Source organism: Anabas testudineus, chromosome 16 (assembly GCF_900324465.2).
Source record: "Anabas testudineus chromosome 16, fAnaTes1.2, whole genome shotgun sequence".
NCBI lineage: Eukaryota > Metazoa > Chordata > Actinopteri > Anabantiformes > Anabantidae > Anabas > Anabas testudineus.
This window is the reverse complement of record NC_046625.1, coordinates 6,140,209-6,165,785: the sequence shown is the minus strand read 5'-3', so window position 1 is coordinate 6,165,785 and position 25,577 is coordinate 6,140,209. Positions and strand designations below refer to the sequence as shown.

At 39.1% G+C, this 25,577-nt stretch overlaps 3 protein-coding genes across 5 annotated transcripts; 1 reads left to right on the top strand and 2 right to left on the bottom strand.

The window, feature by feature from the left end:
* Positions 1-1,341: 1,341 nt before the first annotated feature.
* Positions 1,342-2,550, bottom strand: hamp (hepcidin antimicrobial peptide). Its single transcript, XM_026371179.1, has 3 exons — positions 2,243-2,550; positions 2,065-2,142; positions 1,342-1,900 (listed from the first exon to the last, which is right to left on the bottom strand). The coding sequence occupies exons 1-3, from the start codon at positions 2,327-2,329 to the stop codon at positions 1,793-1,795; spliced, it is 273 nt and encodes a 90-aa protein (XP_026226964.1). The 5' UTR covers positions 2,330-2,550; the 3' UTR covers positions 1,342-1,792.
* A 5,581-nt stretch (positions 2,551-8,131) lies between these two features.
* On the bottom strand, positions 8,132-20,574 carry LOC113169615 (upstream stimulatory factor 2). 3 transcript variants are annotated; one of them, XM_026371176.1, is made up of 11 exons: positions 20,190-20,574; positions 19,687-19,727; positions 19,304-19,410; positions 17,980-18,099; positions 17,216-17,369; positions 15,499-15,592; positions 13,759-13,797; positions 11,781-11,839; positions 11,342-11,436; positions 11,119-11,247; positions 8,132-10,254 (listed from the first exon to the last, which is right to left on the bottom strand). In XM_026371176.1, exons 1-11 carry the CDS (start codon positions 20,222-20,224, stop codon positions 10,165-10,167), a joined length of 963 nt encoding a protein of 320 aa, XP_026226961.1. In that variant the 5' UTR covers positions 20,225-20,574; the 3' UTR covers positions 8,132-10,164. The 3 variants fall into 3 exon arrangements, with proteins under 3 accessions (XP_026226961.1, XP_026226962.1, XP_026226963.1); XM_026371177.1 differs by lacking the exon at positions 13,759-13,797 and having other exon boundaries at positions 20,190-20,562; XM_026371178.1 differs by lacking the exons at positions 19,304-19,410; positions 19,687-19,727; positions 20,190-20,574 and adding an exon at positions 18,271-18,426.
* A 1,217-nt stretch (positions 20,575-21,791) lies between these two features.
* Positions 21,792-25,312, top strand: etfb (electron transfer flavoprotein subunit beta). The gene is made up of 7 exons (XM_026373377.1): positions 21,792-21,917; positions 22,507-22,665; positions 22,852-23,010; positions 23,138-23,200; positions 23,868-24,026; positions 24,263-24,478; positions 24,790-25,312. Exons 1-6 carry the CDS (start codon positions 21,864-21,866, stop codon positions 24,431-24,433), a joined length of 765 nt encoding a protein of 254 aa, XP_026229162.1. The 5' UTR covers positions 21,792-21,863; the 3' UTR covers positions 24,434-24,478; positions 24,790-25,312.
* The last annotated feature ends 265 nt before the right edge of the window (positions 25,313-25,577 follow it).

The window sequence follows — 25,577 nt, the reverse complement described above, 5'->3', positions numbered from 1 at the left end:
GGTATTAAATGAGTTTGTATCAGTCGATATGTCTGCGAGATAGAGTTTTGTGCATCTTCTCAATTTTGATTGCTTTATTTTTCGTATGGATGATATTTGACTGCTTCCCTGTTTTGTCCAGCTGTGTTTGCTTCCACACTGTAATTTTTGCTTTGAACTTTTTTCTTTTTTTTTTTTTTTTAAACTAAATTGACAGCGTGTGTGCACATGTGTGGCTTGTGTACAGCGTGCACGTGTGTTTATGAAAGTGCATTGGGAGCTTGGGAGTGAGAGAGGTTATGGGCAGGTTTTGAGAAGCAGAGAAAAGCTAAGAGGCAAGAGAATAAAAAATATACAAATACATTTTAAAAATGAATAAATAAAAGAAAGGAAAAAAATTTTTACCCGTGACCTGTGTATAATAGATAATAGATAAATAAACAGATGAATAACTAAATAAGTAAACACATGTAATAGAGCTAATAATGGGAAAAACACACTGGGTGTTGTGCTGGAACACACACACACATTTTCTCTAACATATGAGGAACACCATGATAACTGCTGACAGCATCTGCTGGAGATCACTACACCAACTAAACTTCATCTTGATGCACCAGCATGAATTTTAAAATACTCTTTAGTGGTTAGTTAATGAAAAGTTGTCACAAGAATCCATACAACACGCACAACCTGCAACAACGTGCAAAATAAAAAAGTATATTGATTCACTGATGATCACATTTAGTTATAAGGTTATTTGACAGCCCTTCATGTGAGTAACCTTCTTACTGTTAAATGTCCATGAAAGAAGTAATTTTCAATTTATAATCCAGACAGGGAATTCAATTGACCTTTTTTTTTTTTTTTGTTCAGGGAACTCCTAAAACATAATTTTATCTCTTTCCACTGGCATGTAACCTGATTTACCAGGTAGAAGTAATGCTCACTGAAGCGCAATAGTGAACATCTTTGAGTTTTTGACTTTGATTTTATTTCTTCTTACCAGTAGTAGCTGCAGTAACTGTCTAAGCGAACAGCAGGCACGCTGTCGATGTTGGTAATCTGAAGTCCCTGGTGCTTTCTTCAATTTTCCACTAACATGTTTCTCACAGATTGTGAAGGAGTGTCTCAGGTCTGGCAGCACACACATTTAAACACACAACTCAGTTACCAAGACGTCAAGTTCAGCTGATCACAGGTTTAGGTAATATGTTGTTATAATGACGATCCAGTTGTTTTTCTGAACCCACATGCTGTGATTCTACCTTTGCTTCTTCTATTTACTGCATATGACAGTTATTTGTACTGATTGCAGCTACAACTTAAAAACCAAGGCCAGAACAATAATTACAATTCAAAGTGGTTAATTTGTCTTTTAATGTATTATGATTTATGTTACCAATACTGTGCAAGACGTAGCTACATGATTTAGCATATGTTCTGATAATTGTGATAAAATGACATATTGCTGACAGCGCCTTTTATGCTTCATTGTTTATTACAGACTTAATAAAAAGCAATAACCACATCTTGATTATCTTTCAAACAAAGTCATATATTATTAAGCTTATAAAAAAGATTACAAACATACAAAAGAACTACAAAAAGCAATAGCAATATATATAATATAGCAATATAGCATAGTTAAATTTTTCTTCCAGTGCTCATACATGATTCATACCTCTTACAAATTACACAATACAGTTATAGCACAGCAAATGCCTCCGAGAAACAGGTCACAAAAAGGTCATTTCTCGGGGTAACACAAAAAGTGTAATAAATTAATATATAGTGATCGTTGCAGGACTCCTCAGAACCTGCAGCATGAACCACAGCCCTTGTAGCCCTTGCAGCAGTTGCAGCACCAGCGGCACAGGGAGAGGTGGCTCTGGCGTTTCGGTCTGATGTGGTTCAGCATCTGTATCAAAGAAAAGAGGCATGAGCAAAGTATTTATTTTCAGCATTTCATGCTCTCCTTGTGGAGAGAGAGATCACCGGGGCACTCTGTGGGGAAAACACAGCTCCTTAAATTTTAATTTGCTCACGGTAATTGGCTTAATTCATTCAGTCAATTGAACATACCATCCACGAAGCCACTGACGTCTCTTGATGTGCCGCAACTGGAGTGTCATTGCTCCCTGCCTCCTCCAGCTCTTGCACCTGTTAATGAATTTTGCACATTTACGAAACACATCTTAGAGTGCTGACAAAGCATTTGTAGTTAAATGGGAAATAAAGTGAGTGTGAGTCAAACTCTTACCCCGGTGAATGGGACAGCAGAGCTCTCCAGAATGAAAATAAAGGCGAGCACGAGTGTCACTGCAACTGCAATGCTGAATGCCTTCATTTTAGTGGGGTTTAAATGGTTTTGTTATTAAATCCTTTGAAGATTAGAGTCGATGGGTCTTCTTTCTCATGAGTGTCAGGCCGCCAAAGAGCACCACAATATCTTCAATTTATTCTTCAGCTCCAGTGATGGATTGCGATTGTCTGGACAAGTGGATTCCTTCAGGTCTTTCAGTGAACCTTGTCAGCGCTTTCTCGAGTCCTTCCACTGTCTGTCTGCTGGTTGAGCGTGCAGGACGCGCTGGCATTTATACAGACTTTGGCTCAGTGTTGCCTCATCATTCCGGGAGGCTCAGCCCATTCCTGACAGCAGTTACCCAACTCTGTTGGGGAAGTTATGACCTCTTCATTTCTCCTCTCCATACTACTGCATCACTTGGGGAAATTTTCTGATCTATTTTTGATTGTGGGCCCCTCTGTCTGTTCAGTAATATCAAATCAACTATGAACTTTTAAATTAAATTACTTTCCGCAGACAGAACACATAATTCCACACATGAGCAAGCAGCTGATGTTAGAGACCATCATTTTCACAATATCGTATGAGAGCAATATATATTCTACATTGATTCAGTGCTTAATACTGTAGATGTCACATTTCCTGGAACAAACAGCAAGACATCTTTTGGAGATTCCCACAGCAAAAGGCCAAGACTGCATGGGTCAAACTATTGCACGGCTGACTGAGCTGCACTTGTTCTGACCTAGGAAATCCTTCACTAAGGAGAGAGAGCCACTTTGGAATAGCCATTGCTCAGACTAAAGGATGTAATTACAACCTCTCAAATGGAATAATTAGCCCCTCATTTCCAACACATTCAATTTTTGCATAATACACAGGAACCTGCAGTTGAACCAAATTAAATCCCTGTGAAGGCAAAGGAATTGCGCCCAGGATTAAAAACCTCTATCCGAGAGTAAAGGTGTTTCAATATGTATTAGTTAAAGGTGAATATAATGTAATCTCACGAGGTTTATTATATTTAAACACAAAAAAGTTATTATCTTGTTTCAAGTGTTTTACACTGCAACAAAATAAATATATTGTATATCATTTTTTGGCACTCAAATGCATCGTACATAATGAACATACACTTTGACAGAGAACAGTTGCTTTTGTTGTGTTTGTTTACATGAAACACCATTTCCTAAACGACACACAACTAATGATAGATTTGTGAATATTTTAAACCGCATGAAATGAAAATGGTTTATATTTAATGATACCAGCGTAATGATAATATTCCTAGTTGTTCATAACTGCATTGAAAAACCACTCTAACACTGTAAGAATTATTTTCCTCTTGTCACTGAAGAGGCAATAAACTGTTTAAGATTAATTAACTTGTCAGCGTAAGAAAACTATTCCACAATAGCATTAGGGTGTGAATAAATACAAAAAAATCAATAAAGGTGGAAATGAAATAACAGAACGGGAAAATAAAGGCACAAAATGATAACCAGTGGGCTGTGTACATTGATAAAATCAGTGGCCATTTGAATTATCATTATACCTTCAAAGTCTTTCCAGATTGCCTGTGCTGAGTCAATTAGTAAAACAACACGTTGCAGGAGCCCTGCGTCAGTCTGTCTCTTTCACCGATAACCCCGCTGGCCTGTGTGCTTGCTTTGGGTGACCACAACGTCAGTGTCAACAAATACAGCTATGAATGGCTCCACATCTGCTGGAATCTACCCATTTTGTCTCTAAATAAAAGGGAAAAACACATGCTATATTTACTTTCTGTATTTTTGTGTCTCTGTGTATGACTGAGAGACACTATCACATCATGTCCACGATGAACACGTCATGTTGTTTCGCATGTTTCAGTAAGCACGACCCGATTTATGAGAGATCTGAATGTGACTGCGAGTGCATGAATACTTGAGGAAGAAAGTTCAACATCAAAAAAGTTGAATGTTAAAAAGAGAGTTTATAGAGCTGGGTTTTCCAAGCATGTGGGTTTGGGCCTGTGTTTATCAGTAGGGATCTTCTAGCCAAATAAAGTCAGGCACCAGCACGGCGGACAGATTCACCTCTGCAGGCGCCACTCTACCTTTTTCTCCTGGTCGAGGGCATTGCCCCCGTCTGTCCCTGTTTCATCATCGTCCTCTATTCCTGTCCCCGCCCGTTCCTTCCTTCTCTCTGTCCCTTGCTGCTTTAAATGGAGCTAAAAGACATTCCTTACATCGAAATCATCTTCTGTCAGCTTGTTCGCAACCGAACAAAACACCCCTCACCTCCAACACTTCGGGCCTCAACACAGCCCCAATGTCGACCCCAGTGTTTACAGCTTCCTTCAAAACTGGGCCATGAAAAAACACTGTTTGCATGTCACAAACATGTAAATAAATGCGAGAATGTAACATGATCATGGATGCTGATTATGAAAAGCTCCTGACTAGACAAATGCAAAGTCACTTTCAGACTCAGAGGGCAGCGTGAAGCTCGGGTTAATGAGTTGCTGCACTGACTGTGAGGAAATTTCGCAGTTGTTGTGGAGTGAGAAGCATATTACAATACATTACAGGAATTTCTAAAATATTAGTGAACAGGGTTTATCCTAATCCCAGGCCGTGACACATTCTTTTAATATATATAAAATGAAACAAAACTAAACAGAGATATAAAATGAGGAAAACATCAGGACACAAATTACTAGCTAAAGCTATTAAATGTGTTATCTAAGGCGTTACCTTTTTCTCTAAAAGCTGACTGAGATTGTCTCTATATTATAAATTTTACAATAACATTGAAAAGCAGGAAGCCAGAGTTGCCTTTTTTCTTTTATTATTGGTTTTCAAAAGTAAAGTACATTACAGTACATTACAGTACATTACAGTTACCTGTGTGAGATGACATAAGCATAAATTAGCTTTCTGTGCAACCATATGAAAGGCCATACCATATTTCAGAGTGTGAAGACTGCTGCTTTGTTCTCTTGATGTGTGATCAAATCTGAGTCTAATGCACCTTTTCCAATAGGGCAGTGCATTAGATATATGTCACGTCAATGTAAAAGCACACCTGGAGTCGCCCGCTGCAAAGCTGAAAGGTTCTGCTTAGAAATGTTTTTTCTGTTGTTGTTGTTGTTCTTGTTCTTGTTGTTTACAATTGAAATTGTGGTCTATGTCCTTTTTTTTCTTTTGGCTCTAGCTGTTTTAAATGTTTTATTCACTGAATAGTTGTTGAATTGTGGTAATATTTTGGTGGTAGTACATTTTAACCTGTACCTGTGACTAGTTGTTGCACAGACTATCAGGTATCATCACGGATCAGGTATTTCATGCTATGCGGGTGTTTCAAAATGTATTAGTTAAGTGGATTAAATGTGTCCAGGATCTCCAGAATTTCTCCATTTCACTTAGGCTGCTTTATATGTGATATAATACATTAAATTAAATTTGCTGTTGTAGGCTAGAGGGGATTGAAGATTTCATGTTCTGGCTTCACAAAGTCAATTAAGTGAGCTTATTAAATAAAGTCATCATTTTAAAGAACACACTGTAATGTTTGCTAGAGTTTCTAATTCTGAACTGAGCTGCCATACCCTATTCACAGTCAGAAGGGACAATATCAAAATCAGAAATAGGAATTTAAGAGACAGTGACATTTATCCTCTGTGACATTATATTAATCCAAACTGCATGTCTCTGAGCTTTAAGGTGAAGTCAGACATGACTTTTAACATATAACAGAAATCCCTGATACTGTTGATACTTTTGAATCTGAGACCAAGGCTGCTCAAAAAAAAAAAGTGGGCTCATTCCAATCCCCATCTCTTGGCAGCAGCAGAATACACACTTTTGTGCTGATACTACTATTATGTGCAAGACAGGTGCTGTGTAGTTATTAATGTAGGCGCAAGGAAGATGAGAGTCAGTGTGGTACACAAGGTATGAGGAGTATTGTGTGTCAGATGGAATAAGACTTTTTCTGTCAGCCATTTTCAACAAATGGCAACCGCCGAGAGAGCGAGAGAGAATGTGAAACAGGCTGAGACAGTGGACAATGCATGCTCCGCAGCGTGTGCTCCTGTAGCTCAAAAAGCACAAAGGTAAGACAAGCCCGCAGGACAAGACACTGTGGCTATGGGCCAGCAAGAGTTCATTGAAAATCAGTCTTTCAGGAGGTGTGCCTAAACACAAATTAAAAATAAAAACACTTTTCCAATTCAGATAAAGGATCTTACAGCAGGTGGCTTTGTCCTACCCTCCAGGCAAATGTAGAAACAGACATTAACTCAGTACTGACCAGACATAGTTTCAAAACCATTAAATATAATTTCAGCAATAACAATTTACTGCTCAAAGCGGAGACGCTTTCCACTTCCAATTAATACACCAATTAATTGGAAGTGAATTATCAGTACTGAGAGGTGAAAGTGACATTCCCCGATACACATTCACATTACATTTGTCATCCACATGTCTGCACGCTTTTTGGAGTTAGTTTCAACTCTGCATTCTACACTTCAGAACGATTTTTAAAGGTTTGAGGTGAAATAGGCAGGCAGACTGACAGACAGACAGACAGACAGACTGACTGACTGACAGACAGAGTACGTATGTCCCAATCAGATAGGAACGTGGGATCAGAGATCAGACACTTCAAACAAAGACAGGGACACACAGACGCCTGCCTGCGCCCCGGCCTGTGTGGTTAGCTGCATATGTTTGAATGGCAGATGACAATCCTGGAAACACTGGGGCAGCAGCAAGACATGAAAGACAAATTGATTTTATTATTATCACTAGTAGACAATAGTCTTACTGTTTTAACATGTACAGCATCCCAGTCTGGGGTTAAACAGTTATCCAAATCCCACCTGCTCTCTCTTTAAGAGCAGCAGAATGATGCTTAAATGTCTCAGACCTGTGCCGTCGCACTCAATCTCACTGAAGGCTTAGACGCACCCTTTATCCACCATTGATTCCTCTCACACAAGGTGCCCTCTGTGTGTTCTAACTACTTATTGGTTTCACTTTTACCAGTGCAATCAATTGATTTTATCAACTAGAGACCACGTGGAAGGTCCATAATTCTAGCAAGGACGTAAAATCCTTTAAATTTGTCATTTCAGTGACAGAAAATTTCTGAAACATATAATTTGCATCCAGATCTGAATGAAAGTGCATAGTGAATCAAGCTGATTGGCTGACGACTGTTAGAGAATATCAAAATCATGGATTTTTTTTCAAAATACTTACGCTATCGGAGAAAATTAGAGGTTTGTACAAGGCTGAATTGTGCACATTTTCAAGGGAGTCCGATTCAGGACCTCTGATTTGTGGCCATTTAAATGTAGAACATTGCTGCAGTAATAGCCACATCACTTTTTTTTTTTGTATCCTTCAGATTAAATGTGTGTAGCTCATTTCTTATCGAGTTAGCCATTGCCAAATCTATGAAAAATGATGTGATTTGAATCATTTCTGGGCTCATCTTAAAGACCTTGAAATCCCATTTTCTCAGCTTGATCATTTTTTACTACTTGCAATAGGGGTTTAGGTTTAATGATAAATTTAATAATAAATATTTAATTGTTGCAAGTTGGTCATCAATAATTAAGGTTCTATATAAATCTATAAATTTTGCGAACTAAATTTTCAGTAGGTTTAATATTTTATGTCCCTATTTTGGTAAAAAATGGAATGAAAATTTAGGACGTGCACCAGTGAACAATTTGTCATCGAGTTTTTCTTACACAGATGGACAAACACGTTACTGAAAAACCAACAAAAGTATTTCTGCATGGTTCCGAGACCTGGGCAAGAACAATGAGATACTGGAGACAATGAATGTTATTAGCTAGTGAAAGTTTTATTTTCCACCATTTTACTTAGAAAAGATGTCATACAATCTATCCTGAGAACAATGAGGCTGCTACAGAGAGAGAAAAAAGGTCTTTTATCCTTTCTTTTGCCATTTCAAAAATAAAGAAACCAGAAAAAAGAATTAGCCACGAATGACCTTTCATTTGTGAACATCAGTCTTTCAAACCATTATTTATGTCTTCATTTCCACATTCTCTGTGCTCCTCTCACTGAGGTGTAAAAAATTCTACTGCTAAAAACATCTATCACTCAACTTTGGCTGGGAGCCTCGTTTGAAAGATCAGACACTCGCACGATCTGTATCAAGTCGGAATCTAGCAGTAGTAGCAGAACAGTACTTGCAAAGCACAAGCTGTTAACTTACACAGTCTGAGATATAAAATTGTGATAGTCTTCCTGATTTTGCCAGGGGTCTGAGTATTGGTTTTGCCTTGCTGGATCCTGAGCTGTTGATAGAGGGAGAAGTAATAAGTGCTCTAATAAGTGGCTCAGAAGCTTAATATCTCTCTTCTACTCACATCGCCCAAAGCAGAACAAAAATACATCATGTATATTCATTCACAAAATCATCAACAAGGTCGTTATTGGCTTTTCCTTTTTCTGTAAAGCCAATTACTGTTTACTTATTGTTTGCCTGAGTGGGTGGAGAAATATGAGATCATTTCCAAGTCTTCCCACTTTCCAACTATTCCATCGTTTCATGGAGAACGAGTTGTACTCAGCTAAGAAGTGCAACACAGGATTTCTGTGTACTTCTTTTCCATAGTGAGCAGAGTGTCTTTGAGTACCGCTCTCCAGGGTGCCTCCCCCCTTGTGCGTCGAGCTCCATTTGAAGTGTTGCAATACCAAAAATAGAGCAAACAGCTCGAAATGAAACGTGGGGATTATTCTTACACGTACTGAGACACCGGTAAATCACACAAACAAAAAAAATAAAATAAAAGAAGATAAAACCCCCAGTACCTATTTAAAGGCTATAGTTTGGCAAAAGTTGGAATTAGCAACACAGTCCATTTTATCCACAATTCAAGACACTGGGTTTGTCTAGTGTCGTGTTCCATATTAGTTCATTTTCAACCAAATCGCATTTACACAGCTGGTTATCTGACTTTTTTTTCTGGTTAACCAAATGCCCAACAATTCAAGTATACCACCTTTTTTTTTCCAAATCAAGCTTCATGATTGCACACACTTCATGGTAATTAATATGACAACGGGCCAGCATGAAGTTAATGAGTTATTGATTGTTTACTCCCAGAGATAATCTGCTCTAACATTCTGTAACATCTGTATTAAAACACGAGAAGTCATATTTACAAAAGTCAGAAACATTGGCCGGTGTAGCTCTTTGCTCGTCTTTGGGACTAGGTAAGCTATGTGTTATTTCTGTCTGTAGACTCATAATGTTTTACAAACTTTCATGTTGTTTTTTTTTTTTTTATAATTTTAAATTAAATCTGCTTATGTGTGGTAAATGAGCTTCAATGTAACTAATCTCCATCAAGGCCTTTCTTCAGCAAGCGACTAATAAATTAAAGCAGCTAAAAACATATTAATACAAAAACACAAACAGAATAAAAGCAAGAACTAAGTCAAAATTAATAATTATGGAAACGTACATGGGCAGAGAACAAAAACATAAACGTCATAGTCCATGAGTGAGGCTACATAAATACACAACAAGGAGGAGTTCAGCAGAGGTTCTCTCTCATAGCTAGTGCTAGTAAAGCACTCTGATGGTGGTGAGTGGGCATCATTTCTTGAAGTACATTTCTACTGAGTTGTAACGGGCGGTTATCTCAATAGGACTGGAACAGTCAAGTATCGCCGCAATTGGCCGTCGAAGGGTTCGCAACCCGGGAACCCAAGGAAGGATGCATTGACTAAAAAGAAAGTAGTTCTTCACGAGTCCTTTTTCCCATCATCCCACCTCCTTTTCCACTGCGTCGGTTACGTGTCTTAGTGATGGTGCTCCTGCTGTTTCTTTTCTTCACTCCTTCACTGCGGTGGCGTCTCTCCAACCATCTCGATGCCGTGCTGCTGGAGCTGCGCTCGGAGCAAAGCGTTCTCATTCTTCAGCTCTTCAATCTTAAGAACAAGAAAGAAAAGCTCATTATCAACATCATTATCCCTGTGACAGCTATAGATAGCTCCAAGTTTACAGACCAAACTTGTACATTTGAAGACAGTGTGATGTACAAACAGGGCTACACAATCCCTAGGATTAAAGAGTAGTGTGAGCAGTCCCTCTCAAAGACAACAGTCCACAACCAACTGGATTATCAAATCTTGAGGTATGTCATCTCTGCTATATTTCCCTCGAGTGAATCCATCTCCTCAATGAAGGACTAAGGTAAGAATATTGAGCTTTGTGCATCAGGACAAGAACATATTGCTGTATGTCTCACGGGCTTGGGATTCAACGTGGAGATGTGGCAGACATGGAGCTGCAGGATTTCACAATGCTTTGAGTGCGTTAGCATGTAGTTAGTGCTCATATTACCCTTGTGTATATTATTCCCACTGCTCTCATGGCGCTCAGTTCAGGTAACACTTCTCCTTATATGAAAGCAAACTCTTTGATCCTCTTTGTCAGGCTGTGACGATCAGCTACACAGCCTGAAGTTTCAGGAGGTTTGTTTTGGAGAAGTGAAGATGCATATGAGACCGTGTGGATTTCATGCTTCTGAGATTTATGTGAAAGGATGCGGCGAGGCCCTCCATAGCAAATAATCTATTCAATGCAGTGGCAATCTTCACACACACAGACACATATGCAACTCACTATGGCTGCCTTATTATATGCACGCTGATTTATCTGCTGCAGCCAACCACCTCAAAAAAGATTTTGACATTACCATTCATAGAGCTTCTTTACCCATTATTGAAGTCATGAAAACTTCACTTGACTTCACAGTACTTGCAGGTTAGAGCAAAGAATGATATTCATACCTGCTGCCTGCACAACTCATTGTCCACTTGTATCCTCTCCACTTCCTTCAGACTCTCCTGCAGTCGCTGGTTGCTTTGCCTCAGTTCACGGATGTACTCGCAGGCTTTGGACAGGATGCCTCCTTTGCTCTAGAAGAACAGAGATTTTCAGACACACAGTTGAAAAGTGAAAATTTTTAAATGGAAACATCATTAAAAAGGGCAGGAAAGAAATAAAATTTACTGCTCCAGTCTTGGTGCTGTCCATACTGCAGTCTGGGATGATTTTGGAAAGGGTGACGATCCAGTTGTTTATCTTGTCTCTTCGCCGCCTCTCAACTGATCGAACAGTTAAAATACACAGAAATATAAGCAACGGTGCAGTTTCAGGTTTATTACATAAGATTTATTACATTATCAGAGGTAATTTTGATTTAAAGAACACATTTTCATTCCTAGATCTTGTCATCCCTGTGAACACGGTGTACCAAACAATTCATGGCTTTGACAGCACAACAGTAACCTCTAGTGGTCGGTCTACAACATGTTATCTCTTCCTAATAGAATATTTTGACAGGCCTTGGTGATTTTCTTTCTACAGAAATGCTCCATTTAGGCGCCACACTGCATTGAGTTGCACTGTCTGATGAAATCAAAAGCCACAATCATAGCTAATTACCCACCTTCATTATGTTGCGCTCTTCTCCTTTCATCTCTCGGTGTTCGCGGTCCATCCATTTTCCTACAGTCAGACAGGAAATAAAACACTTTTCATACACTACAATATCTCCCATCTCTGACTCCCATACAATCAGGCACAAATCCAATCCAATCCCCCAAATTCACCTAATCCTGTGCCTATTAAAAATTGTTCCTCACTGTTATCTTTATATTCAAGCCTTTTGTAATCGCAGTCCTTGCCACTACCAATGTGGAATTTAAATAGAAGCCTCTGAAGTTGTATAGTGCCTTCGGAAGGAATACTGAAATATGCATAGCCATACGAGGCTGCACATTCAGTCCTGACAGCCCTGATAGCTTGGAGCTAGACTGCTTTGACTGGAATACTGAGACCCATCCAACCTTCTTATTCTTGTTGGCTGTCCTCTTCCCAGGTGTGGCCCAGAGGGAGCACTGCTTTATTATACTGTAAAATTACAACATTGTTGAAAACTAGATGCTGTCTATTGGAGTCAGTGCGTATTGCTAATGACACAACTGTTTCTGTGTCCTCCCCTAGGTATTCTGTTAATTAAGTCCCTGAGACGTGACAGAGGGATTTATCCAACCACCCACCATGGCATGAAAAGGCCAATAACACATTTGCATATAATGATATAGGTGACTTACTGGGTATCTCAACTATGATTCTGTCTCACTAACACAACAGACAGTATTTCACTCACCTTACTCTAAAGGTCATAAACAGTGGAAACGTTGTAAGAAAAATAATGTAACTACCATTTACTGGAGGAATTTCTGCTCATATACAGTTCATAAACATCCTGTAAGGTTTACTCTTGTTCCTCGTCTGCCCCTGTCCAGCACATCGTTATTCTACAGCAACGATTTTTAACCCATCAACACAAGTCAACTGGTGATATCTTTGTTTAAGATTGTCAGCAAGCCCCTCTCTACAGTCTCTCTTGTATCTCAATGCATCTTAATGGGATTTTACTTGTATAATGGATTCACCAGAACAGTACTCTAAGGCAATGTGTAAAAAATGTGGGTGACTGTATGAATAAATAAATGTACATGCCTAGAGGTATGCCTGTTTTTTTTCTGCCTTTCATAACCTTCAGAGGCATACCTCAACTAAGTGCTCCGAGGGCTTATTGTTGCCAGGGAAGTCCGGAAAATTAGCACAGCACATTCCCGCTGCTGAAGCACTTTAACCAAATCATTTGCAACATGGCTGTATTAGAGCACTACGTTTGTACAGTCCTATATTGATCCGCGATAGATAAATGCAGTTTTCACTCCTTTATCATTAGGCTACAGTATTACAACAAGCTAGGTCTTACCAATGAGTCGGTGAGGTATACCACAGCTCATGCTTTAAATGCTCTGAAAAATAATAATACTAACAAAGGTATACAGTAGATATCCCTAGATAACCCTCGCCTCACTGAACTGTTTATGTATACATCAAATATGTTAAAATAGACAAAATACAGTAAAAATAATATTTTTTCATCAGCTTGATTTGTTCCAGTCTTCTTAGATGAATAAAATGTACAAATTTTACAAACCTCAAAAAGTTCCTAACTAGGCTAAATGAGAGAAACACAAACTCAAACAACTACGACAGAGGACACTTGAAATGATACCGAAATAAAAATGGGGAGGCAGCCATTTGTTTCCAGATGGAGTACAATGACCTAATTTCTAAGTCCTAATGGAAAAATACATTTGCCACAAGCCCAACTAAAAACAATGGATTGGGGTCAATAGTTAAGAAATGAAACATCTGTGTCTCACACATCCAGAACAGGGAGAATCACCAGGGACTTGTGGGAAGGGATGAGCAGAGAGAAGAGGAGAGCAGAGGTTTGTCTGCTTCTTCCCTTTTCTTGTGATCTAGTTTGACTAGTTCATTTGCTGTTAAAAAATAAATAAAAAAGGAGAGAGTGGGAGAAATGTGTAAACAGTCCTCACCAGTTTAAACCTTCAAGTTGCAGCAGCTCGTTTTCATCTCTGCAAATGGCAGATAGGGTGGGAAGTTTTCATTCAGTTCACTCACATATCAACGATAATGTCACTGTTTATTACTTCACACTTAAATAGAACTATGAGGCTTGTGTCAGAATCATAAATTATTCATGTGAGAATAAATAAATAGAAACAAACATATTGCAGAGAGGCATTCTGAGAAATGAAACAACAGTTCACTTTGTATTTCAGCCCACTTGGTCCTGACTGGAAAGCAGTCTGTTGTATGCTGTGAACACCAAGCAACATCAAAAACAGCAGAGCTGCTGCCAATTTTAAGGCGGATCCCCATAAAGCTGCCCACAACAAAGGAGCTTAAATCTTTGAGAAATCTAAAGATCTTGAAAATCACTGAAGCGGAAAGGAACAGAACATCCTGCTATACTGTATGTACACAAACTGACAAACAATAAATCTAAGGCAGAGGAAGTCAATAATATTTTGTATCTCTTGTTTGTTTCTTTTTAAAACATAAAACATATGAGAAAGTAAATTGAAGCTTATATTCTCCCTACAGGAACCAGCATTAATATGTTGTGTTAGTCTGTGACTAAATGGTGCAGTCAGTTTCACGAGTTTAAGGTTAGGCACGGGCCGGGTTGACAATTGAGGAATATTCACTTAGGTCGATGCTAATTTGATAATGGGTCATGTGTTCATCTTGGGTGACCTAACAAGCAAATGGCTGTGCCTTAGATTTTACCAAACAATAGCAAAATTGTGAACTGACATTCAACAACCTTCTATCTCAGCATTGTATCAGCGTGTTATGGCACACAACTCTGAAATAAAGCATGTTATAATTCCTTTTTCTCAAGAAGTATCTGTAGTGAAACCAGAACCAGGCTGGTATTGTGCAATTAAAAACAAAAACGTATCAGCGTATCTTTGCTCAGGTGAGCCTGCTGATTCTCTTAATAACAGCAATCACCAGCATGTGGCTAACAGTTGGAGAGAGTCTGAGATGGATCCCCTTTTGATGTATGATTATAATGACGCATGTTGTGAGTTTGAATAGATAAACAACATACAAAGATTTTTGGGGAAAAGGAGAGAACAGGCCAACCACGGTTTGCTAAAAATAAAGATCCTTGATGTAAAATCTGCCTTTAAGCAAACTCAGACATGAGATGTGGAAAACTCTCCCAGCTGAAACACAGTGAAGTAGAAGGAAATAGATGTAGATTAGTTGGGCCTCATTGTATTAAAAATTGGTAAATGTCCACATAAAATTATCTATCTCTATCAATAATATACATACATACATACACTAGAAGTAACCATCTTTGTTTGCTTCCTAACAATTAACCTGCCTCCACTTTCCCAGCCTCCTCCTATATTAGCATTTAGATTTATGCGAATTCTGCACGGTTTGTTCACTCAATATTTGTTGCTGTTCATTTAACTGTTGTTTATCTCGGGCTATGACTGGTGGGGTGTCTTGAACTGAAAGACGTCTGCGTGCGGGTTTGTTCGGGTGCATCACAGGAGCACACTGACAAACGCAAATCTGCAATGCAACAGCTAAATCTTTGACAAAAAATGAAAAAAGAGTTGTTTTAAACGCAAACTTTTTTCAACTTCAAACTTTAAATCACCAAATGGTCTGTTTAAATTGCGACTGCCTCAGTCTACATCATTGTTTGGTCTTTTTCCCAAACAGCAACTGAGAGAACTGATACTTACACAGGGTAAGGCTGTGTGCGTGGGGCGATGGTTCGTGGCGTGCCTGTCTGAATGACATCAGGGGGGGTCATCATCACATAAAACTGACCTGTAGCTGTGGAAGATGAGGAGGGTCATGAGTGAGCATTGAGGAAAAAGACAAAAGAGCAACATCGCATGAAAGACTCACTTTTGCTGATCTAACAAGGCAACTTACACCAAACAAGAGTGTATTTACTTAATAACCTCAGGACATTGAATGTTGTACAAACATTACAACCCCTTGAGGCAAATTAGTGATTTGTGCTGAAGACAAAACAAAAAAAAACTTATCAGACCCAAATCTACATGGGCACACACAGCAGTCACAGTATGTGTCCATTCACACAAAGCACAGAAGTAACACCAGGAGGAAGCGTAAATCACTGCAGAGATTAGATGTGTTATTTCAGATGGTATTTTTCTAATTTAAAAATGTTTTTTAGAATATGAAAAATTGGATAAACATACCCTTTATAAATCTTAGCAAAAATATAGCTATAGAAATTTTGCTTGCAATAAATCCAAAAGAATAAGGACGACAATCAGCAAATCTTGAACAATTTTCCGTGTTAATTTTTTACTTTTTTTTTTTTTAGCTCATTTAATTAAAACTAGCTTTCTGTATCAGCCTTTAAAAAAGAACACAAACACTTTTGTATTAATGAAAACATATCTTTTGATGGAGGTTAAATATACATGGGAAAAAGGCAAATACCAAAAATGACAATGACTGCACAATTACACCACACTCTAGCGCACCACAGAAAGGTCAAGGACCTCCCACCACATGATGTGGTTTATTTCCAGAGCCAGACAGGGTGTGGAGATGGTGCCATATGATAGTATTTGGATGGATTTTGTATAGTGTTACTACCCATTGAAAAATATGTGTGTTAGTTATTTTTTTTTATTAGTTTAGCTTAATCTGTACATACCACTTCATGTATTCATTATTCTGTTGGGCCGTATTTCCTTTCCTTTTCTGACATGTCGGGGGCCAACAGATGGCAGCAGAAACAACATGCAATAAATTACAAGTTCCTTCCATAACCGCAGTGCAGGACCTACTCTGCCTCATTAAACCCTTTAAGACCTGCAGTGTTCACCTCCTCTAAAGCAATGAGAAATACTGACAATCAACTGCCAGCCAACTGCAACGGTGCATCTGTTAGATTTATCTCTGGCTGAATAAGTACATGCCGGCTGCGTACAACAGAGCCTTTAAGCCACAATTTTATCTCCAGGTCAGTCAAGCTCTGGTCAACCTCAGTTTAGGAAGAGGACAGCAACCTTCAGCAACTGTGACTGGCTTCTGGTTCACCAATGTTAAACTGCAGCAACATTTACTCATACGACCATATGGTAATGTCACACAAACACACACAAACAATGGCAACCATGGTGCAAATGTTTCTGACATATTACTGAGCTGAGAAATCTGATATTGAACAATTTATGTTGGTTGGAGCAAAACTTCAAAGAGTAAAAGAATTTGCTCTGTTTGGTCTTACTTTTCTTTTTACATCAGCCAAAACTGTGGGGATCATGCTTCATTTATAGCTCCTGAAAAAAACTGCTGTTGTTCTCTCAGTACGGCACTCCTCAATACCCTGTTTGTCACTCAAAATAACTGCTAAATTAGCCATGTAGCGCTGTGGTAAGCTTCAACCCAAATTAAATGTGAGAACTAACTCACCCCCTGCCTGAGTGAGAGTGGGGTCCGTGGCGGCCTGCACAGACACAGTCCCGTCGCTCACCGCGGTTGCAGGGAAGTAAGCAAAGCGTGTCTCCCCTCCCACCGCCTCTCCTGCTGGGCTTCCTCCATTACTGAAAGGGTTTTGGATCACAGCCTGTGACAGATAAGAGACAGATAGAGGAGGGTTAGAAGGAATAGCAATGGAGCAGTCACAGCAGGTAAAAGCACACCTCAGTCTCTGTCAGACTCAATACTGGTATGGGCCCAGACCCCCAAGCAAGACACTGTGCAGTTTGACAGTTGAAGTAAAGAGAGGGAAAAGAAGTAGACATGATCTTGTTTGCAGAGATAACTAGAAGGTCAGTAAAGGCATCAGTAAATTACAAATTTAATGTTTTTGGCAAAAGACATGCTATGAATTCAGCTATGATCGTTACCATTCTACCTTATTCCAATTATCTCTGTAGGCAGATCTCACGCTCAGGCACATGCTTCACTAGTTACACTACATTTGCAGTTTCACAACAACATTACGTAATAAGGCATTACCACAATATTATTGGCCATCACTGGGGTAATATGGCATGACTTACATCAGGCTACATCTTCAGAAACAATACTTAGTAGTATAAATGTATTGCTGTAGAAAATAGCACTTAAGTACCATTAGATGTATCTTTTATGATATGGACAAAGAATGAAGTGACTTTATTACCATTAGCAATGGGTTGTCCTCAATCAATACAAAGTGGAGATTGTGGTACCTGAGCCACAGCCTGAGGAGCCCCAGTGAAGGCAGCTGTTGAGACGACGCTCACTGCTCCTCCCCCATCATCTCTTCCCTCAAGGTGCTGGTCAGTCACCTGAACAACACGGTATGTCACCTGCAGGATGGGCAGGATGGACACAGAGACACAGAGAGACAGAGAGAGAGAGAAAGAAAGGAGAAAATGAAAGAGGAAAAAAAAACACTTATTTATATAATTTATTACGGTTACTACATTTACTACTAAAGTGCCAATGGCATGTGTACCATGTGCAAATCGAAACCTTACCTGACTTGTAGATTTGTTTATCATAGGTACTGCTACAGTTGAGCTGAGTATAGTATCTGACAATATAGTTCTAATCTCTGCAATGCAATGAGCTCACTATTCTACACAATATGCTTACACTTCAGAATGTGCCTGACTCAATTTAAAACAAGTCAAAGTCAAACCAGTATTTGTATCCCTCTATCATGTGACTCTCCTCCTGACTGACATGTGACAGCAGCCCCATGCCAATCCTAGACCAGGCTGGAATCACATGATAGCTCACACTAGACCTGTTTACAACAAATGAACCACATGGATCACTGACTTAATTTCCTCCAATGTGAACCAGCTTGAATGTTAAACTACGTTTCCCTATGTATTTATCAGCTTCACTCTACCACTGTCTGACTGTCGACTGCTAGAGTGAACACTACATTAGTGAATGGCACGGAAGCTTTCTTGACAAAGGTCAACAGTCAATTGAGGGACAAGAAAAACAAAAACACATATTCATACCTCCAGGCAATTTAGAGCCTGCTATCCTCCTGACTTGTCTTAAGAATAGGGGAGGGAGCTGAAGGATCAGCAGAAAACAAGCAACAGCATAATATGAAAACAAAACTTTATGCAGACGTTTTCTCACTGTGAGGCAATAATGAGCACTTCGAATGATAAAGTCACAGAGTATTCTAAATAATGAATTCATACATGTGGAATAATGAATTCATACATGTGGAAGAAATCTTGTCTACGGACAACTATACTACCTCCTGCTGTCACGCTGCACTATGCATGTGACCAAATTATTCTAATAACATTTATCACTTTATATTAACATAAACTGTGGGCCCCTGTCAGTTGCTAATTACATCTCTGCACAAACACCCATTAGACATTTATTTAACTTGACGTTCAATGTAATTCTGGAGCATAGCCTCAACCTTATTTATAAAATATCTGGGTCTATATTCCACTAAAAGTATCTATTGTCTTTCAGACATGGGTGTAAAAACAACAATTTCAATTACAAGTCCACTAAGTAGTTACTCACCTGCCCCCCCTCAGTGCGGAGCTGATATTGGATATTGTGGTCACCAAATGCTGCAGCCTGCTGAACACTGGCTATTGTAACAGCTGTGTGCTCGTCTCCTGTTCCGTCTTAGTAGGAGTAAAGAGGACAGAAAGAAAAAAATGTGTTTATGAGCATAAAAAAAAAAGAAAAACCAATAAAAAACAGCTGCAATAAACAATACACTCTGCTGCAGACTGTGGTTAACCAAGTAAAGGAAATACATCTATCTTGTTGCACATCTTAATGATCAGATAAAGCAGTTTATATGTGCTATAAGCAACAGTTATATACTTTGGTTACTGCACAGAGTATGAGTTGAACATCACTGCTGTGCAAGTGATGTTTTGTTAATAAATCCTTACCTTCAGATGCCTGGACAACCTCCTCTTCGTGCTTTTCTTGGCTGCAAAACAAAAGCAAAAAATAAGTTGATTTAAAAGTACGCAACCAGCTACTTTTATGACTATTCTTTATGAAGTAATTTGTGACCATGAACTTTGCCTTAGCTGATGCAAACCTGTGCAAAAAAAAAAAAAAAAGCCAGTCAACTAAAAAAAAAAATAAAAACAACACTGTGCTGTCCTCAGTTTACCTTCAGTATTTTAAAAGCTAGCTTGAGCTAACTCAGCTGCTGTGCTTGTATAAGATAGATAATTGTGGGCGTGTTTCTTTCACACTTAAAGAAAAGAACTATGCTGTTAGCAAAGTCTTCCACTTCTGCTAACTTATGTGTGGTCTTTAAACTCATCTCGGTTTGACAACACTTTTTAAAAGGTCAGGCCTTGGTTAGCGTAAACTAGCTATCCCAAATAGCATGTTGTGGCTAGCTTATCTCAGTTAGCCATTTTGACCGAGCGTCTGTTACCTTGAGCTGTCCAGACTCTGTTCAAGCATATCCATCAGGTTCGCAATAAAAAGTGATATTCGGTGTCACAGACGGAGATGGAAGCGCTGATCACGGGAACAAACACTCGGGTCATGTGAGAGAAACAGCCCAGGACACGTGAGGTACGGCTCGGTGTCGGAGTTAAAATGGAGGCTGCCGCCGCCGCTGGGGGATCCGGAGCGGCTCCGGTCGATCAGCTGTGGCGCCGGAGGGCTCGCAGCTCGGTGGTGACCGCGGTCAAACAACCCGATCACAACAGTAATGTGTCACCACTGAGACCACAACAGTGCTGTTAAACACGGCAGTACTGAAGTCAGATGTGCGATGGTTGGTCACAAAGCAGGAAGGACGCAAACTACCACAACAGAGCTGCTGAAATAAAAAAAAAAGTGGTATAAACATGTCGTTTTAATATTTTAGTGATAATATCTGGACTCTGCGTGTTTTATTTGCGGTTGTTTTTTTAATTGAATCTATGTTTATCATCACTTGTCAGTGTTCTTCGAGAAGTTATAGTTGTTCTTATTTATCCCCGGAAACTTTTGCGAACACTGTGTATATAAATCAGCTCCATGTAAAGCACTGGTATAGTGAGAAAATTCATTAATTAAGGTTTTTTATTAGTTTGTTTTAGCTTAGGCACCAACCCCGACCCCCAAAACTGTCAATTTACTGTTGCTTATATCAACGTATATGATATTATTAGATATTGTTGTGGCTTCTTCCTCATTTGAAATCATATCATAACAAATGCAGTAAAATACATACAAAAATAATTGCCATATATATTGATCCAGTCTGATAATTTTACACACACCACAGTAGCTAGTGAAAAAATGTCCAGCTATTTTTGATTTCCAAATGCAAAAGCAATTCATAGAATATCAAAGGTAATAACGTCTAAGTAAAACAAGTACAAACACAAATGTGAGAAATATATGTAAGGTTAAAAATAAAATGGATCATCAACATATATACAAGACACCCTTCACATAAAGGCTAATTATTATAACTGGTAATAGTTCTTATTTTATTTTTTCAATTGTTAAGCTAATTAATTTTTAAAACAGCTTAACAATTGAGAGATAACTCTTAAATTCATAAATTGTCCATCACAGGTTAATAAATTATGCTTATGTGCAGTTTAACGAGTATCTTTTGAAGTTTTTATTTCTTGACCCTCATTATGTCACTTCACTATTTGACATGAACTTTGCCCCATAAAACGCGGAACGTTTCTTCGTCGGCTTCTGTTGACGACGCGTATTCAAGGAGCACCACATTATTCACAAGTGATTTACATTTTTTAAACGGCTTAGACAACCCGGCAGTCGACGTCGTGCATTAAGAAGGATTAAAGCATCTTTGTCAAAAATAAAAAAATGTTTAAATTGACATTTTTAATCTCACCGACACAAAGCGGCATCGATATACTTGTGATGAATATAACAACGGATTGAATGCTTGTTAACCAATCAGGGTAGAGAACGTTTATTTATGTCATTTGCTGATTGGCTGGAATGGTGGGCGGTCCTCTTATCGCCCTCCCTGGAATCACCCTGAAATAATTCCGACCTCCTCTCCTTGGGTGAAGGTTCATTGCGGCGCCTGTGTCACATTAGCTGTGGACTGTTGTTTAACGTTTCAGCTACAATGTCTGGCCGTGTTCTCGTTGGTGTTAAGCGTGTCATCGACTACGCAGTTAAGGTAGTTTTTTCCTGCAGTTTGAGCAGCTTTATTTACGTTTTTTTTTAATATTCTACCCGGTGCTCACACACTTGACTTTCTGTGTTCTGCTAGCTGATGTTAGCCTGCTAACGCCAGCTGATAGGCACGAGAGTTAAGTCATGCAACTGACCCATCACACATTTTACAAATAACTTATAACTACAACAATGAAACTAAAAAGCTTCAGTCAGTATGCATCCTGCGGAGATATTGGCATCACTGCTTTGTGTGACTTCTTGCTCGTCAACGTTACTGTTTCTGTCTGGTTGATGTTCAAGTGCAACCTGTGCTCCTCAGAATCGGATAACTAGTGTTTTAATATCATACAGTACCAGCAGACAGTCAATATACTTATAACTATCTGTCATCTGCACAAAGACAGACCATAACGCAGTTGATGTTTTTGTTTTGTGTGGCACCCATTAATGGCTGTGGTTGTTAAATGACACACACTTTCTGTGTGTCTGTCACTCTGTCTGACAGTTTGCCATAGTATCCAGGCTTTCAGGATATTTTTATATCTCACACTGCTGCCGTGACTCTGTCATGTCTTTTTGTTCTTTCTCAGATTCGTGTGAAGCCGGATAACAGTGGAGTTGTGACGGATGGTGTTAAGCACTCAATGAACCCCTTCTGTGAGATCGCTGTAGAGGAGGCGGTTAAACTGAAGGAAAAGAAGCTTATTAAAGAGGTTGTGGCTGTCAGCTGTGGGCCACAGCAAGCACAGGTGAAGACTTTATGATCCCTGCAGCCAGATTCTAACCTTGTGAATCAAGACTGTGGCGTCACAAGTTATTTATTCATTTTTGCTAGGCCTCACATTTATCTTTAATAATCTCATGGCAGAATCCAAGGAAAGTAGGTATTATGTTGATTAAAAGCTTATTCTCTACCACATTGGTTCCTCATTCAGGAGACCATCCGTACTGCCCTTGCCATGGGGGCTGACCGTGGCATTCATGTGGAAGTGAGTGGCAAAGACTATGATGCACTGGGACCCCTGCAGGTCTCCAAGATCCTTGCTGCTTTGGCCAAGAAAGAAGAAGCTCAACTCATCATCCTTGGCAAACAGGTTAGAGATCAGGAATAATTCCAGTTAATATTCCAATTTTAAAATGAGACCACACCTTCTGATCTAATGAACACTCAGGGCTTGCTGTGCTTTTATCTTTGTTTAATAACTTGTGTTGCTTTCACAGGCCATTGATGATGACTGCAATCAAACTGGCCAGATGACAGCAGCCTTACTGGACTGGCCTCAGGTGAAGTCTAGCTTAAATGCTGTTATTCTAATCAGGGCATAGCTGACATGTCCCATAAATGAAACACTTGGATCAGTTCACTATGAGCTAAAAATGATCAGATTCTTTCCCCAGTGTGAGTCCCCAGTTTGTATTCATTGTGTCCCATAATGCTAGTAATATCAGGCCATACTCCTGTCCTTTATCAACCTTAGCGTATGAGTTGGTAAGAGTGGCTGTGCACACATCAGCAAAGCAGGTCAAAGGCTGCTTGAGTAGTTGAAGTGAATTTCTCCTTGCTGACCAGCAGGTGGAAGTCTTTGTCATATTATCTTTCAGCTGTTAGTTTGAGGCAGATACAGGTTGAGGCAATGGTAATAATAATCCCAATATATAGACAGATTATTTACAAATCTTCAACTGTTAGATAATGTGAATAATTGATTATATTCTGACCAGCATAGGATTGCTACTGTTAACATTTATTATCAGTATTAAAGTTTAAATTGTAACTACACCAGCCAACCAGTAGATGGGGAACATTAATTCTTTTTTTTATGTCTTTTAATATTAGTGTCAGAAATTATAATAAAGACTTTTTTCCTTGCATCCTTCTTCAAATGGACCATTTAAAGAAGAGTTATTATTTCATTATTTGTATGAATTGTACTTCAATGTCATATTGCAGGGTACCTTTGCATCAGAGGTGTCCCTGGAAGGAGACAAGGTTAAAGTGTTGAGAGAAATTGATGGTGGCCTGGAGACTATTAAGATTAACACACCTGCAGTGGTGACAGCAGACCTTCGACTCAACACTCCAAGATATGCCACCCTGCCCAATATCATGGTAGGTAGCTGGGAACCGTGGTCGAAAACATAAGACAAGAAGACAGCATGGGGACTGTTTTATTTCTGAAATGACACTGAAGTTATGTTTACAAATGAAACTGTAAAGTTGATGGGACAGTTTAAATTCTATAAAGCTTTACTTTAAACAGAAGGCTTCAAACACAGCCTGTTAAAAAACGAAAAAGTCGCAAATAATCTGTATATTACCCTTTCACCTTTTTGTCCTTATTTCAGAAAGCCAAGAAGAAGAAGATCGTTAACGTGAAGCCAGCAGACCTGGGGGTGGATGTCACGTCACGGTTGGAGATATTGAGAGTGGATGACCCCCCACAGAGGCAGGCAGGAGTGAAGGTGGAGACAGTGGAGGACCTGGTGGGCAAACTTAAGGAGGCAGGGAGAATATAGAGTCTTTAGGAGCATACACAGGGGAACACAGAACACAGCAGAAGGGTGAGTATCACAACTGAACTATATACCTATACTTTACTATGTCTGCTAGGGTACAAGTTTTACATTACGTTTACTAGGAAATGTATATACGTCTGCACACAGCAACGTTAACTCTATTTGATGAATGATGGAATGGTTTGCTTGGAATATTAATATGCTTTTATATCACCATCCGTCCCATTGTGTAAAAATGATTTGCTTTGACAAAGAGTATTATATGACTTACTGTGAGGGAAGCAAAAACTAATTAAAGATTTTAATTGCAGCTCTTGTCTTGCATTACATATCCACATTCTTTTCTATCCTTGCAGGACTCTGTAATGAATAACTGGACTGCATTACATAAGCACACCAAGAGGACTCGTTTATGTATTCATTTGAGACTGTGACTCCTGTGGCTTTGTTTCCTCTGGAGAGGAGAACTGAGAAACACTGTCCTGCTGCAGAACCAGGCAGCCACAAGCCGGATCGCCTTGTTGTATATGTGCATTTTAACATGGGTGGTTCATCTTTATCATCAGCTACCGATCTAACTTTAGATGAGCAGTCTTAGTGAAATTATTTAACTCACTTTAAGAGGTGCTGCTTTTTTAAATGATATTGTAATATGGACCCAAACATGTTGAAATGATTATGACCTTCAAGATTAGCGTCATTATATTCACTGGTAATTTGAATAGTTTAGTTGTAACTGGGTTTCAGTAATCGGCGTAGACGGTGTCTCCCAGTATGGTCAAAAGAACATAAGTGAATTTTCATAAATGCCTCACTTCTCTGTTGATTGTACAGATCATTAACATTACAATAAAGCAGCCAGTCTTTTTCATATCTAAATATAGGTGACTGTGCCTTTTTTGTACTTGTCTTCACAGACGTATAAGTAATCTACATAACAGCACACATTACTTTCACGTTGTCATGCTGTATTAGTAGCCTATGCCCATAATGTATTGTGCTTATTTAGTCAGAATTAAATATTGCTTCAGGCATGGCACACAATGACTCAAATGATCTGGCACCTTGTGTATGAGGAAACGTGCAGGTTCTTTTCCAAGATCAGGGTCTGTTCACTTTCTCATGTTACTGTTTGTGGGTTGAC